The sequence below is a fragment of the Camarhynchus parvulus genome, chromosome 19 (assembly GCF_901933205.1).
Source record: "Camarhynchus parvulus chromosome 19, STF_HiC, whole genome shotgun sequence".
In the NCBI taxonomy this organism is placed as follows: domain Eukaryota; kingdom Metazoa; phylum Chordata; class Aves; order Passeriformes; family Thraupidae; genus Camarhynchus; species Camarhynchus parvulus.
The window spans coordinates 3,923,298-3,941,854 of record NC_044589.1 but is presented as its reverse complement, the minus strand read 5'-3'; the positions used below and the strand labels follow the sequence as shown (position 1 = coordinate 3,941,854).

General features: G+C 51.1%; 2 protein-coding genes across 3 annotated transcripts in view; both read right to left on the bottom strand.

Moving 5' to 3' along the window:
* The window catches only part of LOC115911762 (eosinophil peroxidase-like), a 22,132-nt gene extending 18,619 nt beyond the window's left edge, over window positions 1-3,513 (bottom strand). The window contains exons 1-4 of the mRNA XM_030962958.1: window positions 3,429-3,513; window positions 2,573-2,647; window positions 1,266-1,359; window positions 51-226 (exon numbers count right to left, since the gene is read on the bottom strand). Of these exons, the coding sequence (XP_030818818.1) occupies window positions 51-226; window positions 1,266-1,359; window positions 2,573-2,645 (343 nt within the window). The 5' untranslated portion in view covers window positions 2,646-2,647; window positions 3,429-3,513. The remainder of the gene's footprint in view (window positions 1-50; window positions 227-1,265; window positions 1,360-2,572; window positions 2,648-3,428) is intronic.
* Window positions 3,514-8,056: 4,543 nt separating this feature from the next.
* TSPOAP1 (TSPO associated protein 1) overlaps window positions 8,057-18,557 on the bottom strand; it is a 67,248-nt gene continuing 56,747 nt past the window's right edge. Inside the window, exons 28-31 of one of the 2 annotated variants that reach the window (XM_030962592.1) lie at window positions 17,433-17,504; window positions 15,824-15,952; window positions 12,658-12,717; window positions 9,218-9,355 (exon numbers count right to left, since the gene is read on the bottom strand). In XM_030962592.1, the coding sequence (XP_030818452.1) occupies window positions 12,691-12,717; window positions 15,824-15,952; window positions 17,433-17,504 (228 nt within the window). In that variant the 3' untranslated portion in view covers window positions 9,218-9,355; window positions 12,658-12,690. Of the gene's footprint in view, window positions 9,356-12,657; window positions 12,718-15,823; window positions 15,953-17,432; window positions 17,505-18,557 lie in introns of both variants that reach the window. The other variant, XM_030962593.1, reaches the window with a different exon arrangement.

Genomic DNA, 18,557 nt, shown 5'->3' with positions numbered 1-18,557 from the left:
AGCCCTGTGTCTTCCTCCTCTGCCTTCCTCCCAGCAAAGGGGGATCCTACCTGTGACGTTGAAGTCCCCCCTCACAGCCCATCGCAGCCTCTCTTTGAGCAGGCTCAGGGTGGTCTGCAGATAATCCGCTGCCCGGACAGCCTCTCGTGTCCCCCCCACTGGCTGCTTGAAATATCTCAGGAGCTCTGCTGGGGTCAAGGCATTGTTCTGCAGGTTCTTCTTTATGCTGCAAGGGACAGGAAACCAAAATCTGAAATGGAGCAGGGGCAGGGATGCTGCAGTTGCCCACCTGAGCATCAGGCACAGCATGTCCTAAGTCTGAACTGCTGGAGAGAGTCACCGCGAGAGGCCAGGGCTGCTCCTACCACCCTCCACAGAGCAGCAGAGAGACCTGCAGGAAGGGAGTCCCTGAAACTGCCCAGCTCCACCTGCCAGAAGGCAAATAACATCCATGAGGCACGAAACCTTGCTCAGCTGTTATCCAGATCATCAATATCTCTCACTGTCTGGAGGCCTCAAATGTCTCCAGGCCACCCTGTCCTAAAGCTGCTGGAGGAGTCTCTAAGCCAGGGAGGGGATTCAGAGTGTGGCTGCTGGCAGAGAACAGGTATGGGCTGGTAGGAAGCTGGACACTCCCAAAGCATGGCTGGGAGCCCCACAAAACGTCCTCATTGCAGCATCCAGCTGTTTGCTGCATCCCTTGGAGGGAATCACTGGAAATATGCAGGAGCCTGTTATGGTCTCAACTCAGGGCTCCTGCTCAGAGCCCTGAGGGGTGCAACAGAGCCCATCAGGTGCAGCTGTGAAGGTGGGGAGGCCCTGGCACAGGGTGCCAAGAGGAGCTGGAAGTGTCCAAGGCCAGGCTGGATGGGGCTTGGAACACCCTGAGATAGTGGAAGGTGTCCCTGCCCATGGCAGGGGCTGGAACAAAATAAGCTTTAAGGTCTCTTCCAACCCAAACCATCCGGGATTCTGTAATTCTTTGAAAACTGAGACAGAGGAGGTCACAGCTCCCAGTGACCCAACAGACTGGTGTAAAATCAGGGTGAGCAGCCAAAAGCTGGATGAGAGCCCGCTGTGCTCCCAGAGCTCCCCACCCCACTGTCCCTGTGCTGCGGGGAGGAGGAGAGGCGGGGGAAGCTGCAGGAGAGGACAGGGACAGGAACAGGGTCAGGGGATGGGGACAGGGACAGGGGATGGGGACAGGGACAGGGACAGGGACAGGGACAGGGACGCGGACGCGCCACCCCCAGCCCGGCTCTCACCGCTCCCGTGTGCGCTTGTAGGCAGCATCCACCTGCTGCCGGGCCTCAGCCACGCTGCTCAGCAGGGCCGTGTCCGACAGCTCCAGCGGCACATCTGAGCAGGGAAAGGGAGGAGCAGAGGTGAGGGTGCCGGCAGGGGGCATCCCTGCCCCTCCTCCACCTGGGAATTAGACACAGCAGTGCTGGAGGCAAGTGCTGCTCATTCTCCAGAGATCTGTATATAAATATATTCCTCAGGGGAGTCTGAGAGTCTCTCCTGGGCATGAAGATAATCCCTCCATCAGTGGAGGCTTCAAACAGCCCCAAACAGTGAGAGGTGCAGGCACCATCTGTGCTGCCCTTTCACAGCAGAGCATTTGAACAGGCTGTCCAGAGCAGCTGTGGCTGTCCCATCCCTGGCAGTGTCCAAGGCCAGGCTGGATGGGGCTTGGAGCAACCTGGAATAGTGAAAAGTGTCCCTGCCCATGGCAGGGGGTGGGATGGGATGAACTCTGAGCTCCCTTCCAACCCAAACCATTCTGGGATTCTCTGATTCTATAAGCAGCCTGATTTCCCCACATCTTTCCCCAGTCCTTCCCGCAACCTCCTGCCATTTTCACTACTCCCCTTCCCGCCTTGGGGGGAGCTCCCAAAATGAATTTCATCTCCTTCATCTGCTGGCTGTGGGTCACAGAAAGGGAGGGGACAGGCCCTGAGGGCTTCTCTGAGTGACAGCACTTTCCTACAGTTTCTGGGAAAGAGGAAAACTTCAGAAAATAGCACAAAGGGATAAATATCTCCCAGATCTCTCCAGTTTCTTCTAAATACCTTCCCAGATCAGCCCAGAGCTCACCTCTTGGACAATCCTGATGAGAAAAATTATTGCCTGGACCACCATTTGAGGCAAATGAAAAGCCAGGCATGTGCTTTTCATAAGGATTTGACATTGTAAATGAAGAGATGGAGGTGTCCATATATTTTGGAGCAGTGATTCAGGGCTGGAAGAGGGAGAGTAACTGCCCCATCCCTACACTCCACAGGCCCTGGCAGCTCTCTCAGGTGCTGGCACAGGGAGGGAGACCCTGGTTCCATGGGCATGGACAAGTGCTGGGAACTGATCTCCTTTACCTGATTTTAAGGAATCAGGCAGAATGCAAACTGGTAAAAACCTGAAAGAGCCAAGCTTGGTGCCACAGGAGGTACAAACTGTGCCCCTTCTGGCACCTTTTCAGGGCTGTGCTGCTGAATAGCAGTCTATTCCAGACACAGCTTGATCTTTCCCCCTCAGAAAATCCCCTGATCTGCAAAGCCTGAGCGAAGGACAATACCGTAGGAAGAGGATACAGATGCCTGGAACAAGCTGAGGATCAACAGCAGCCCCAGGAAGGTTTCTGCCTTCATCCCTGCAAAGAAATGTAAGTGAAGATGACCAAGAACATATGGATGCATCAGGAAGGTCCATGCCAAGGTGGAGGATGGCAAAGGAGCTCATGGAGCATCCCCTGCCCAATGCAACGCTTCCAGGAGGGAGTGCACTGCCTCAGAGCTCCTGTCAGTGCCATGTGGAAAAGGAGCAGCCTCCTGTCCCAGGGACTGCCAGCACTGGTGGGAACTGGAAATGTGCTGCTTGGGACTTCGGGGGCACCACAAAGGGACCAGAACCTGCTGCCAGCACAGCACCCAGAGACTGCAGACCCAGGAGAGCTGCTGGGGAAGAGGAAAAAGCCAGGATAGCACAGCAGGTCCTCTACACCTCTGTTTCTCTGCCTTTAGATTCCAAGAGTCCTCCTTGCAAGTAGTCATGCCACATACAATGTCACATAAAAACATATAAGGACAGTATTCTCTTTATTCCTGATTAGCCTGGGATTGAGAATATTCATATTAAAAGTTACACCAAAATTTTTGAGGAAATAATACTTCAATATTTAGAATGTTGCTACAAAAATCACTATGAGTGAACTGTTTGTGTTCCTCAACAGAGCCAGAGTGAAGCCAACCATGAGCTGGGTATCACTCTATCTCCATAATTATAAAATACGGCATTTATATTTGTGTTTTAATGGGAATTTATTCAGTTATTACCTAGCTATTCCTTTAACATGGGCTGCAAAAGGAGTGGGAAGTATTTAATAGCAATTTAATAGATGTTTGGGATGTTTTTCCCAAAGCTGATTCACTCACCTCCCAGGGCTGCTCCAAGCAATCAGCTCCCAGAATGAGCCCGGAGCTGTGGGCTGAGCACCCACCGTGAAGCTGCCTCAAAGGCAAAATGTCCGGCTCAAAGGCCCCCAAACCGCCCGGCTCAAAGGCCCCCAGACCGCCCGGCTCAGCCCGGTCGCTGTGCAGCAGCCCCGGGCGGCCGCAGCCCTGCGCTCCAGGCGCTTCCTTGCTGCGCTCCAGCCGCGCCCGGCGCCAGCCGAGGGTGGAAGCAGCGGGAACCGCAGTGCTCAGCCCCAAACTCAGCCCCAGCTCCCCAGTCCCACCCCCGGCAGAGAAACAAACTCTCCAGAAGAGCAAAGCGCCGGTGCCCGGGCCAGGCTCTCACCCGCGATCCGCCGCCTCTGCCCGGCCCGCGGCCCCACCGCTCCCGCTTTTATCGCCCCGGCCATATCAGCAGAGGCTGTCCCGGGCACTCCCCTGGCGTAGGGGTCAGGCCAGTCCAGCGCTCACCTCTCCTCCCACCCTCTGCCCGCCGGGAGGCTCCTTTGTTCGCAGCTGGATACACAGCCTGATGCTTCACCGGAGCTTTCCCGGGATTTTTGAAGGTGATGTGACCACTTCATGGTGGTTTGAGAGTCTTGAGCCCTTCTGGGGTGCCTTCCAGGGACAAGGTGCTCTTCATCCTCTGCCACTTTTAAATGTCAAAGCAAGGCTTTCACATCTACCCCCGGAGACACCTGCAGTGCCCAGCACTCCCCATCCCACCTCCTGACATGCTCTGCCCCACATCCCCCGGGGGTCCACGAGAGCTGCTCCTTCTTCCTGCACAAGAGAAGGCACTGGGATGATGGTTTGAACAGGCATCACCCTCCAGCTGCTGGTCTGGAGCATCTGGTCTGCCCAAAGTGCTGCTGCACCAGGAGATCAGCTGGCAAAGCATCTCCCCTGCCACGGGCCAAAGCCCCTCTTCCTGTCCCAGAGCAAAAGCATCTGATGGACAAATGCTGACAGGGCATACTGCTGGATCAGTGAGGGATGTGTTTGAGCATGGAAGTGCATGAGGAGGCAGAGGAACTGCTCCTCAGCTCCCCCTCGCTGCACATTGCAGCTGTGTTTGCCCTTATGGATCAGAACTCCTTGGATCAGCAGCACAGACTGGGAGCAACCAAGTTCCTGCCAGGGCTCCCCAGGGCTGGTTGGATGAAGGTCTTCACCTCGACTGCCCTGCATGGACACCCCAGGACCCACAGTGGCTGCAGAATGGTACAGGTGGTGCAGTGCCTCTGGCAGTGACTCTGCAGGTGTGTCCATCCCCAAAGCTGGGATCCACCATCCCCAAAGCTGCCTCCTTGTAAGTGGACCCATGAACTGATGATGGTCCTGGTCCTTTAATACTTTAAAGAAAATCAGCAAAACAAATTACAAATCTTGCAGTGAGGCCCAGTGAGGCTGGTCCTGTTTGCAGACTGGTTTTGACAACCTGGAGGGAATCCACCTGAGCCCAGGAGAAAGCTGGGTTTGGTCAGCCTGGAGGGAAGAAGGCTCTGTAAGCCTTACTCTTGACTTTGACTGTCTCATGGAAGGGCTGCAGAGCAGACAGAGCTGTTCAGAATGTCCAGGGATGGGACAAGAGGCAATGACACGTGGTACTGCCAAGAAAATTCCCAACAGATGTACAAAAACACCCAGCATAGTGGTGAAGTGCTAGGACAGGACCCAAAGCAGAGGTGGGGCCTGCATCCCTGGGGATAATGCTTCCTTAAATGAGACCTGAGCCTTCAGGGTGACCCTAACCCAAGAGACTCAGGAGGTCTCCAGCCCACCCCTTTCAGAGTGTGAGACAGAAGCAGAACATCTGCCTGAGGTCCCAACTTCAGCACCAGCTCCAGCACCAGGACCAGCTCCAGCACCAGGACCAGCTCCAGTACCAGAAACAGATCCAGCAGTAGCTCCAGAACCCGCAGTTTGCACAACAGAGACCACAGCACAGGTCTTGTGCAAAGGGGCAGAGCTGGTGGATTTACAAAGCTCTGAGTCCCTCCCCTGCTGCATCAGCACCAGACAGAGGAGGAGGATGAGGATGTTTCAAAGGCTATGGACAGTTAGTGCATGACAGTGCCGGGAAATATGTTTCACAATGAGGAACTTAATTCAGAGAATCACAGAAGGGTCGGGCTTGGGACGGACCTTACAGACCATCTTGTTCTACTCCTGCCTTTGGTAGGGAAACCTTGCACCATCCCAGGCTGCTCCAAGCCCTGTCCAACCTGGCCTTGGACACTGCCAGGGCTCGGGCAGCCACAGCTTCTCTGGGTATCCTGTGCCAGGGAAGCCATTTCTTCCTCACAGGGAACAATTCCTCCCCAATATCCCATCCATCCCTGCCCTCTGGCAGTGGGAAGCCATTCCCCCTTGTCCTGTCACTCCACACCCCTATCCAAAGTCCCTCTCCAACTCTCCTGGAGCCCCTTCAGGCCCTGCAAGGGCTCTGAGCTTTCCCTGGAGCCTTCTCCTCTCCAGGTGAGCACCCCCAGCTCTCCAGCCTGGCTCCAGAGCAGAGGGGCTCCAGGCCAGGAGAAGCTCCATGGCCTTCTATGGACTCATTCCAGCAGCTCCAGGTCCTTCTGCAGTTGGCCACAGGGCTGGGGCAGCTCTGCAGGTGGGGTCTCACCTGAGCAAGGCAGAGGGGCAGAATTTCCCCTTCCCCTTCTGCCCAGAGTGGGACATCAGCCCAGGGCATGGGGGGTTTCTGACACACGTGGCTGGGGCACATCCATGACAGGGGTTTGGAACCAGATGACCTTAACGTCCCTCCTGGCCCTGGCCATTCTATAATTCTGTGTTGAGCTTCTCATCCACCAGCATGTCCAAGTCTTTCTCAAGGCAGCTTTCCTTCCATCCATCCATCCATCCATCCATCCATCCATCCTCTTCCCAGCCTATACTTGGACTTGAGATTGCCCCAACTCCATGTAGGACCTTTTACTTGGCCTGGTTAAGTGTCATGAGTTTTGCACAGCTCCACCTCTCCAGGCAGTCCAGATTGTTTTCATGGATGTCCAGTCCCTGCCCTCCAGTGTGTGAGGAGGGCACCTCCCACCAACACAGCCTGGTGTCACCAAGACACTGCCCAGGGTGCCCATGAGCGTCTTTGTCACTGGGAAAGATGTTAAACACACAAACTCCTACATCAACCCCTGAGAGACACCACACCAAAATGCTCTCAAAAAAAAATATTGTTCTCCAGCTGCTTCAGAAACCATGGAAGTGGGGGGTTGCAGGATGCTTTGTCTCTTGAAAGTTTACTTTCCTTGGAGACTGTGACCCGGCTCCCAGATCAGGGTGAATGGGAAAGGCCACGGGCCTGGCTGAGCCTCCCAGTGAGCACCAACACAAGCACCAAACCCCTGCACTCAGAGACTACATGCTGCTTATCTGGAGAATGGAAACAGGAATATATTGATGCCACCAGCAACTCCCCCAAGCAGAGAAGTGCCATCCACACCTGGGCTGTGGCACAGCAATGAGAAGTAGAGGATGCAAAGAAGAACATCTGGATTATATCTTTATTTTGCCCCTTTTTTTTGTTTCTTGTAGTTTTTCATGTTTATCTATAACAGCTTAAAGCTCTTAATCTTAAAATCTTTTTCATGGAGACTTCTCTGAGCTTTGCTGTACAGCCTGTCTGGTGTTGGGGAACCAGCTGAACTAGGGAGACTTTGCTGAATGATAGGTCTGGGTCTATCCCAGCAAAATTTACAGGAGGTAGAGACACAACACACACCTTGTGGTCCCAGATACTCAGCTGGGTGGGGAGGATGGAAGCACCAGGAGCAAGGGAGCCAGGCAGGCACTGGCTTCACAGGGCCTCTAACTCTGGGCACACCCCAGAACGTTCCAGCAGCTGCTTTTCAGCCTAAAAGTTTTGCTCTTCAATTCATCCCCTGAGGAACTGATAAAAGCAATGACAGTTTCTTTCAAAAGACCTTCAACAACTCACTTAAGAAACTCTAGTTGATAAATTCAGTTAGAACAGCAACGACTTCCTCCGTGGGAGGACAGGCTGCAGATAAAGCTCTGGGCTGTTGATGAGTTTCATCACTGAGGCTCCTCCAGAAGCCATGGAAACTCCAGCAGAGCTGCAGCACTTCATCCTTTCAAAGCCTCTGCTCTGTCCTTGCCCAGACTCCCATCCACCACAGGACACTGTGCCTTACTGTGGTATCAAGATCCTCATGGAATATTTCTCTCTAGGGAGCAGCAGCTTCCCAAACAAGTCCTTTCTGTCAGGAGAATCCTGCAGAATCCCCCCAAAATCCCAGAGTGACTTCTGGCACCTTGGCTGGATTCCCAGAGGCTCCAGGTGCAGGACCACACCCCTGACCAACCACTCACACACCAGTGGAGCTGGGAGTGCAGGGATCCAGCCCAGGCACTCTGGGCAGCCTCATGCCCACAGCCCTCCCTGGTGTCCTGTATCCCCAGGGCTGCCACCTCAGCCCCCACCCTCACCTCACACCTGGAGCATCCACAGCCACATCTGTCCCTCTGAGAAGGGGACACAGAAGGTGCAGAACACCCTCAAAGTGCATGGGGTTGGTATAATTTCCTCACCCACCCCCTCGAAGAAGCATCACTGAATCTTTGGCTTTTTTAAGGAAAATGTATTTTTGTGAAAATAGAATTTATTATCATAAAATTTGATATTAAATAAAAACATACCATACCACCACCACTCATGGCTGCTGTGCTGGCACCACTCACGGAGCTCACAGAACTGCCCTGCTCAGAACAAGGACCCACTGGAACATGCAGAGAGAGAAACACAGGGAGGGACAGAAACCATGGCATACAAAACCCTCTGTGCTTGGACAGGGCAGCATCTCAACTGCAGGAACACATAATCTCCTACAAAAACAATGCAAGCTGCCCAGCCCCAGCACACCTCTCCCAACACTGGCTCGGGAGCAGCTCACAGACACAGCAGAACGGAACCGTGGAGAGGCAGACGGACAAATAAATAAATAAATAGGTAGATAAATAAATCCATTGATAAATAAAACTATAAATAAATCATAAGGCGGAGTCCCCAGCCAGTGCATGGTCAAGGTGAACCAGGCAAGAGCAGCTGATAGCAGCCCACCCCCACGCTGAAGAACCGACCCCCGCCAGGGCATCGCTCCTTCCTCCCCGGGGATCCTCGTGCTGGAAGCTGACTGAGGCAGTGTGGGATGCTCCGAGGCACAGCTGCATATTTACAGGGTTACAGTACAAATAAGAACTCACTCATCAGCCCAGAGACAGCGAAGGGAAGTCATGGGAACAGAGAAGTGCAATTTTCTTTGCAGGAACTGAAGGAGTTGACATGACCTCCTTTGGAGCAGAGAAGTACCAAGGTATGGAGTACAAGGGATCTCTCCTAAGGGGTGGGGCTTCGCTGAGAAAAGCCAGTTAGCTAACTTACAGCCAGAATATAATCGTTAAATTAAAATATTTACAGGGAACCAGTGCACCAAGGGCTGCATGGAGCAGGACATGCTGGATCCCAGAGCTGAGCCCTCACACCTCACACTTTTTCCCCAGGGGCTCTCAGCTCCCACGCCCTCCAGTTTTCTCTCTTCAACACATATTTCTTCCCTATGAAAATAATCAGCTTATTGCAGAGGGCTTCTCCTGAACTCTCAGTCTCTGGGGTTGTGTTGGCAGCCTGGATGGAATAAACAAACCCCTTGTCAGTTTTTTTTATTGGACCCAAGTCTTTTGAAGAGATTTTTCCCTTTGAACAAGAAGCCTCTCTTCTTTTTCCTCTGCCCAGGTGCATCACTGCAGGCGAGGAGGGCCAGCGATGCCTGGTCTGGACTCTGCTCGCCTGGGACAAGGCAGGAAGGTGCTGGCAGAGGAGGAGATGGAGAGGAATCGCTCTGATCAACAGACCCATCTGGATTTAGCTAGGTGGGAAAGAGAGAAGACAAAAGACAAAAGCACAAGTTAGAACTGCTGAAGGAGATCACACCAACATAAACCTCAGCCAGAGAACCTGGCCTTCTCCCCTCTATGCAGTTCCACTTAGGAAGTTTCCAGTGGATTTACATTTTGTACTCACAACCCAGACCCTCCCTTAGTTAAGAATTCCTGAAATTCCTGAACTTTGGGCTAAGAACAGGACAGCACAAAAGACCCACTAAGTACATGGTGAAAGATGCTGCTCCACAGCTAAATAAGTGAAGCAGCTCCTGAGAGCATGGATGGGGACAGGTACTGATGAGTCCATGAGTCCTCAGCCATGGAGCATGCTGGGCTCCCAGCATGCTCTGGGACAGAAGCCAGGACATTAACAAAACCAAATTTCGTAAGAACAAGTGCTCTGCAAGACCTCCACAAGATCAAGGAGACTGGCTAAGCCCTGAGGCTTCTCAATAGTAGCCATGGTAGTAAGAGGAATTGGGGGTCCTGCAAGGCTGCTCAGCATCCAGCAGATCCAGAGGCAGGAGGGGCAGAAAGCCAAGTCTGGTGCTCTGCAGTGGCACCAATGGAGCAGGACATGGAGAAGTCTTGGATCAAGTGGCACACGGGAATGTTCCTGAGTGTTTGAGATGGTTAATTGGGACCCACCAGTCTCAAATAGTGCTGTTTCCTTTGGAAATCAGAATGTGCCCTAGTCCTGGGCTCAGTTTCCTCTTCACAAAGCACCGAGAGATAAGTTCCTATCAGCAGCCTTCCTTCCACAATCTCCTCTCGCTAGGCTTAGCTGTCCAGACAGTGACAATTACCAATATGGCAGGTCAACCTTTCCCAACAGGCTGCGAAGCTCCTCAGGGAAGAGGCTCTGGGTTTCTGAGGCCTAGGAGAGCCTTAGTCTCACTGTCTTCTCTTCCACACAGCTTTCACAAACCAGCAGCTTCCAAGCTCCAGCTGTACATCCTGTCTCAGCATTCCCCAAAACACAAGGTAAGAGTGGCTGGATCTGTGCCAGGGAAGAGTCCTTTGACATTGGAACATCACACCCTCAGCATTCCTCTACCTGGGCCTCACTGAGTCCCTCACAGGTCTGCAGGAGCCAAAGCCCTTAGCGGAAATGTGAGATGGTGACAGTGCCAGCAGGACTCTCTGCCTGAGTGGAAGCACTCCTCAAGATCAGACTCCAGCCGGGAACTGTGTGAAGATCTCAGCAGCAGCCCCTGGTCAGGACTGGATGTGCCTGGTCCTGGTCCCGCTCTGTGTCCAGGGCAAGCAGCTGAATAAGGCAGAAGCAGAGCCCAGAGCACTGCTGCCCCACTCCAGCACAGCCATGCTCATGCCCTGTGGGGACTTTATTTAAAGTTTCCCAGGGTGGAAAGTCAAAGCAGCTCTGCTCTGCCACCCTAGTTCTGGTTCAGCACCCACCTCCTTTGGGACCAGGAACAGCCAGTGGCTGTGACCTCTCCTCCCCTCACAGGTGGAAGCTGTGCTGGTCCGGGCTGCTGCAGGCATGAAGCACCTCTGGCCCAGGATGAGCACAAACCTCTGCTCTGGGTGAGACTCAGCACCTACAATACCCATGGAATCAGTCCTGAGTGGGTAGGAGCACAGGGAGCTCCATCTTGGAGTGAATTTGTGACCCCTCCCAACTCCACAAAGCTGAGAGTCAACTTCTGCTTCACAGCAATCACTGAGTTGTGCCAGTGCCATCAGACTCTCCCTTACCTGAATTACAGGACAGAGCTGGAACTCCTCTCTGCCTCTCCCCATGATAGTAACCAATCCCACAACTGACTTTTCCTGAGCTCACATTATGTTCACCTGAAAATGTTGCTTTCCAAGGCACTCCTGCAACACTCCAGGTGTGCAGCACTGTGCCCTAAGGCCAGCTGCTGTCCAGGACATGCTGTGGGATGTCACACATGCTGATGGATGGCCCAGGCTGGCCTTTGGGAAAGCTGCACTCTGCCTGAAAGGTCCACTCCAACCAATGCTGCAGCAACGGCTGCAACCTCTGTCTATCCTGGCAGCTCCACTGTGCAAAGAACAGCACTTGGTGCTGATAAGCCCCGTGTTAGTCAGGCCTGAGGAGTCCGGGAGTAAATCCAAATAAATCCAGATGAACCATATGCAGCCAGAAATGCAAGATTTATGGAGGCAAAGAGAAAAAGAAAGCATGGGCAGGGCTAAATTGGAGCCCGCTCTCTTAGCTGGGAGCAAAAGAAAGAATCCCCAAGTTCTACTCCAGAAACTATGATTTGTGCAACAAAGAATCCTTGGATAAAATGTCCAAAAGCACCGGGCTAGCATCAGAAGGAACTCACCAACACTCAGGGAGTGATGTAGGAGGGATGTAAAGGCCCTGTGCAGCCAGGGCAGTGGAGGCTCTGTCCATGCACCATTGGAAAACACTTTTTTGGTAAAGATGGAACAGTTTCAGGACAGACCTGAAGTGGCCCCACAATCAATTTCTCCTCTTGTCAGAGGTCTCTATGTGGCACGAAAGCAACAGAACCAGCTCACAGATTCATGTGGTAAGAGAAAAATCATATGAAAAGTGGGGGTTCTTCTCTAAGAGAAACAAAGGAAAAACTGCTCTGTCAAAATCCTCATACAAGTTATTAGAGTGATAAACATAAGAGTGATGTCAGTTTTCAGGGATGGTTTTAGTACTCTCTCAGGTGTTACTGCTTAACAGAATTTCTGAAAAACAAACATTTAAAACTAAGGAAAACAAAGACTGCTCCCACTGGTCCCCAAAACTAGGGGTCTCACCCACCCAGCCCCAGAACAATTATCCACACAAGATTGGTTTTAGGGCCTCAATGTTACTATTTTCTTAAATGGATGGTGGGAAGGGTTTTTCAGGACTATTCTCAGGAAGGAGTAAAATCCAGAGGGAAAAAACCCCAGGCTGAACATGAAGTGAGCTCAGACTGAGGAGGACCTTGCAAAGGCCAAACGATGCTTTGGCTGTTGATGCGAACAGAAGGGCCAAGCTGAATTACAAAGCAGGTCCTTCCCAAACCTGAATATCCAGCACAGTCCCATCCTGGTCCCCAAAACCACCAGATAATTGTTCCAGCCAACTGCACTTCATGTGCTGAATGGTTTGTCTTTACCACAGAACCCAGACGGCAGTGAAAGGTCTGACATCAGACCTGAAGGTGGATTTGCCACCACAGCCCCAGACCAGCCTGTCAAACTACAAACAAGAATAGAAGCCAACTCCAGGTGCAGGAGCCTTTGAGGTGCTGGGCTGGGTGGGAGGTTGAAGGTCTCACACACTTACATGGTTGCTCTCTCTATGTATCATTCATATCTATCACTGGACTCTTCTCTTCCTCATTCTCTGAAGAAAAGAACCATCCCGGGTGCATAACACAGGCAGAAATAAATACATGAAATCAGTTAGAATCAAACACTTTCTGAAGGTGCTTTACAATCAGTCTTTGACAGAAACCATATGTTATCAATAGAAAAATATTCCATCAACAGGAACAGTGTTAAAGCAGCTGCTCTGAGCTGGTAAGCATGAGTGGTTTGGGCCCTGGCTGTGACCAGAACTTCTTGGATCCTCCCCTTTATGCTGTTTTTGTTTGTTTATTCTAATCCCCAAATGTTATCAGTTTGTAAGTTCAATTGCTTCACCTTTTCAGTTGACAGCATTTTAAGATTTACTCAGAAATAATTAAAAATGATCCACCTTCCCCAGTTCAATTTGGAAATAAATTGTCCTTATTCTCAGGCCTTTGGTAGGGCAGCAGGGAGAAGGGAAGTGTGAAGAACAGGTAAGGTAAGAACATCACATCCAAGAAATTACAAGTGATTTAAAAATCACTCATGAAGAAGCTTCTGCTGCAACTGGAACAAGCTGTAACCAAGCCCAAAGCTCTGCCATGGTACACACACATCCCCCCTGAGGTGCCAGGGCTCAAGCTGGGACTGGGAATTTGCAGGGAGCCTGCTCTGCTAACAGCAAGTTGAACAAGCAAGTCTTCCTTAACTCCATGGGATGAAAATGCTACAGGAATTTGGAAAGCCTCAGGCATGACTGTATTACTGAGAGAGTTTATTCTAGCTGAGGGATGGATATGGAATATGTCTGTTTTACAGGAGGTATTTCTTTCTTCTGCCTTTCCCGTGAGGTTTTCTGCCCACAGGTTGGGATGCTGTGATTGCTGTGACAGCCAAAACCACTGTGGGGTCAGGTTCTGTCTCTTCAGGAATCATTAAACACACTTAAATGCAGTTAATTGATTCCACTTTGTCTCTGAGCAGGGTAAATATACCACTTTTAACAGAGGGCAAGCGTGCCCATCTTGTTTGGAAGCTTTTTAGACAGGTCTGGATTGCAAAGCACAAACGGGAGGAGTGCTGGGGGTGCTGAGCCAGAATCCCCTGGGACAGGTGTCCAGGAGAAGCAGGGAGGCAGCAGGACAGGAGCCAGGCTGCCAAAATGCAGAAGCAGCCACAGTCATGCCTAGGGAGCTCAAGCTGATTCCCACTAAAATAAAATTGGTTTAATCATAATTATCTGAATTTTCCAGTCCTCCAACTACAGAGAACAGTAGTTCATGGATCAGGAGAGTAACAAAACTACCAAACCCAACAGGTTCCTGCTCTGTGCACCCAAAAGTCAGAGCCAGTGTAAGGGGAGGCTCCCTTGGATCTCAGGCACAGAGGACTAGAGACAAATGGAAATGTTTGAAGGGTAGGCAAACCTGAAACGTGTCTATTTTATATGGGTTGTCTTTAACATACCTGAAAGGCACTTGTGTTTAAAAAAATGTCATGAAACATAGGAAAAGAGCCTCCAACCTTCAGCACCAAGGGTATGTGGGCCAAAGTGCTGTGCAGGCCATCAGTCACCCACTGAACTCAGCAGCAGAGAACAGAGAGGAAAGTGGGTTTGGCTTTGCAAACACTTCACACCTGCCAGCGGCAGATAAAGTTACCTAAACTCTCCCTGGTCCCTGGGAGGATATGGGCTGGGGCTAGAATAACAACCCCTGGAATCTGAAACAGGCCCAGTGGCTGTTAGTTGATGCCAGAGGGAAGGGGAAGATCTGCACTAAATTACACTTAGAATTCCACCTTTATTTTACTGGTTGAGGTCTCCTTTGGCACCCTCTATTTCAACAGTTGAGTCATTTGGTAAGAGTAAATAATTTTGAGACGGAAACTGAAGGAAGAACCCCACTCTGCATCCTTGTTAACCCCCAGGGAGGTTAGACTTGGGTGACCTCTGGGCTCTTAAACCCTGGCAGTAACAGCTGATTAACCTCTGATTCCCCTGCAAGGACCAGTATCCCCAGCAGGGGAGTACAAGGACCCCAGAGAACTGCTGATGTCAGCAGATGATCCAACAAACTGCCCACAAACCTCATTATCTGAGCCAGGCTGCTCTGCCTGAGAAGACATCAAGGCTGGAGTGCAAATCCTGTACCCACAAAGCCTGGAATGCCAGGAAGCAAGGGACAGGGCTGAGGTGAAGGAAGACCAGGCAGCATTTGAAGATATAGATACAGAGAACAGGAAGAGCTGAGCATGAAAAAAAGCCCAAGAAATTCTGCAGAGAGCAGAAAGCCATCGCACCAGTGGGGAGTTCAACAAAGCAGGATTCAGGGCCACCTACTTCCCTAAGGATAGCTCAAAGCCAATCGGCTCTGACTCATGTGGGTCTGACACCACATGACAGTGCCAACAACCTCCCAAGAAGGACTGAAGGTTAAGCCCAAGCTGTGAGGTGGGACCAAGCTGGGTCCCTCCTGCCTCCCTCTCCACAGTGAGACAGCACTGGGGATCCAGGAGTGACAAAAGAGCTGCTGCACTTTTAGCCTCAGCCCCTGACACGACCCCAGTCTCCCACTTAAGCCTTTATTCCAAGAGTCTCAGCCATACAATGGAAGGAGTTAATTTAACCTTTGAATTCCTTGACTCTGGGGAATGCTTTTGAAACCATAGGATCCATCCCCTAGATCTGCTTGGGAAACTCCTCAGTGTGTTTTGAATTTATCCAGAAGCACCTCAGCCTGGATTAAGATATATCTAACTTGGGGTGGATGGAAAAACATTGGTGTTTGGGTGTTGCTAATTCCAGAACTCCTTGGCATGGATATAGTAATATTTAAGGAATTTAATGTGCCTGGGGAGCTGTTTGAACCTTTCCTTCCAGTAGGATTTTCCTACTGACCTTTCAGTGGATCTAAACAATTTGCTGGTAGGATTTGAATACTCCTTGCCTACCTGACCACACTGAGGCCCCAGCAGGTGTTGTTTTGTGCCACTTTCTGCACTACAAGTAAGTCTTTGGGAAGAGCTCCTGGCACTCCCTTGGGATGAACAGGCTGCATGCAGTAAGTTTAGTGATCCCATGGGTGCTGCATGCCATGCAATGCCCAGGCTCCAGCCACAGCCCAGCCTGGATGGCAGTGCCATGCAGTCACATATCTCACCTGGCTCTCAGCACTCAGTGGAGAAGCTTCTTTCTCTTTGGAATGGAATTCCTTGGCCGTGCCGCCGTCCAAAGGAACAGCTTCCAGGAAGTTGGATGGGACAAGCCCTCTCTGTTGGTTCAGCTCTCCCTGCAAGATCAACATTCAATTCCCACATCAGCTTTCCTGGAGATATAAATAACAACTTGAGGTGCAGTGCCCTGCAGAGAAGGTTGGGCTGTAGGCTGAGACAAGTCCAGAACAAACCCACATAGGGAGGATCCTCAGAAAATTCCAGAACTCACATCCTTGCTTAGTTGTGGAACAATTCAGAGCACAGAAACAGAGAAGAGAGTAAAGGAAGGAGAGATGACAGCAAGTTGTGACAAAGGTGCTTTCTACAAACTCAAAATGTCCACTACCATACTGCAATATGACCGTGCCACAGGCGCCCTAGAGGCCTTTGATTTGCCCTGGTATTTACTGATGTCTTTAAAGAATGAGGCAGTATTGGTACAATGTCCTGTAGGCAATGCATCCAAGATCACAGAGGCCCAGAGCTGCAGTATTGTACTCCTACAAATATTTATCCAGTTCAACAGGAGGTGGTTGGGTGAGACAAAACCCATCCCAGCATTGCTGCTTGTCCAACACTATAAAAGGATCAAACAAAACATTCTCAGTGATGCCCTCAGACTTAACCTGGAGCTCAACCTTAAGTCAGATGTGTGAAGGCACAGTGCTTCCCATGCAGGAAAAGGTGGATGATCCAAGGGCCAAGGCTCAAGTTTGGCACCCAGCTGGAGGGCAGGCACAGCCCCAGGAATGTGTCTGCTTACTTGGATCACCATTCCAGCCTCTGACCCAAGTGTCCAAGTGCCTGGTGAAATGTTAGCTCAGAGCAGGTGCTGGTTCAGCTGGTGTGTGCATGGAAAAATGCAGGCAAGGCTTTGGGAAACCTGCAGGCAATTGATACCAAAAAATAAACTCAGAACCACTGGGATGATTAAAGACCACAGTGATGCTCTCAGGGCTGGAGCCCCTCTGCTCTGGAGCCAGGCTGGGATACCCCGGGACTCCCCTGGAGGAGAAAAGGTTCCAAGGGAGAACTCAGAGCCCCTTCCGGGGCCTAAAGGAGCTCCAAGAGAGCTGGAGACAGACTGGGGACAAGGGACAGAGAGACAGGACAAGGGACAATGGCTTCCCACTGCCAGAGGGCAGGAATAGATGGGATATTGGGAAGGAATTCCTGGCTGTGAGTGTGCTGAGGCCCTGGCACAGGGTGCCCAGAGAAGCTATGGGTACCCCTGGATCCATGGAAGCATCCAAGGCCAGGCTGGACAGGGCTTGGAGCAACCTGGCACAGTGGAAGGTGTCCCTGCCTATGGCAGGGGGTGGAACAGGATGAGCTTTAAGGTCCCTTCCCCAAACCATTCCAAGACTCTGTAATACCGGATTTACAGCAGGAGAAATGAGCTCCAGAAATAGACTGCCCTGCACTAAGTAGAGAGGGGTTTATGTTTTTCTCAAAAGCAGGATATGTTGTGCCCTGATTTCTGCTTCCCTGCCACTCCATGAACTCCAACAATTTCCAGTGTAACCACAGGACCTTCCCAAGCCCTGCACTTACATAGTAGAATCCATCATCATCCATGGACCCAAAGACAGTGATAACGTCCCCAGCACTGAAGGTCAGTTCAGCCTGCAAAGAGCCAGAGAACAGAGGTGACAGGAAAAGCAGTGCCTGGAATTACTCACCAGGAACACAGGCTTCCCTCAGCCTCTTGCCCAATCTTACTCCAGGGGAGGGAGCCCACTGTGTTTGGTCTTGCAGGAACAGGATGCAGGAGGGAAACTGAAGTGGATAACTCTGGAATTCATTGCTAGGGAAGCATTTCATAAATTAAGACAAGAGCAAAGCCCATTTTAAAACCAATTTTAATAAGGTTTCAAAATAGTACCTACCAGCTCTGGAAAGGTGCACTGAGGACAAGCTCAGCAAGCACCAGAAATACCATCAATTTCTTTAAGTATAATTACAAATCCCCCTCCCTTGGATGAGCCTGTTTTGTATGCAGCACTTAGGGACTAGTTACTAGCAGGAATGCATACAAAACAGGGTGGTTTAACCTGGACACAGAACAGGAGCACAGCACACAGTGACCCTTCGCTGTCACACCCTCTGTTCTGTCAGACACCCCAGCACATGCTCCATGGGGCATAAGGCTAAAGAAAAAGGTGTCACCAGTCTCTTTTAATGGAAAAAGCTGCCCAGTGGAGGCTCCAAACAGGCTGAGTCCCACTTAAGACACTGGCACTTCACAGGTGTCAGCTGGAAGGGATCTACTTCCAATATATTTACAATAATATATCCCTAGTCCTCAATTTAACCTCTTGAGGCTGCAGGTCGCTCCTGTGGAGCATCTCCCACAGAACTCTTACCAGCTTGTTTCAGTAATTTAAGCTCTTGTCCAAAAGAGTTCTACAAGAGCAAATCACTGCAAAAAGCACAGTCACCTCCTCAGTGACAAGGGTTCAGAAGTGTTTGGTGGCTGGATATATGCTCACATTGTGTCTCTCCCAGGATATTCCATCATCCTAAAACACTCTGTCCTCAGCTGTGTCTCTCTGGGCAGGAGACACAGCTTGGGCGGCAAGCATTCCTTGAGCTGTGCCCTCTGCTGGCCAGACACTCCTTTGTGGATGAAGGGAAAGGATGGGAATCCAAACCCTGTGTTTATGTTTGCTCAAGAGC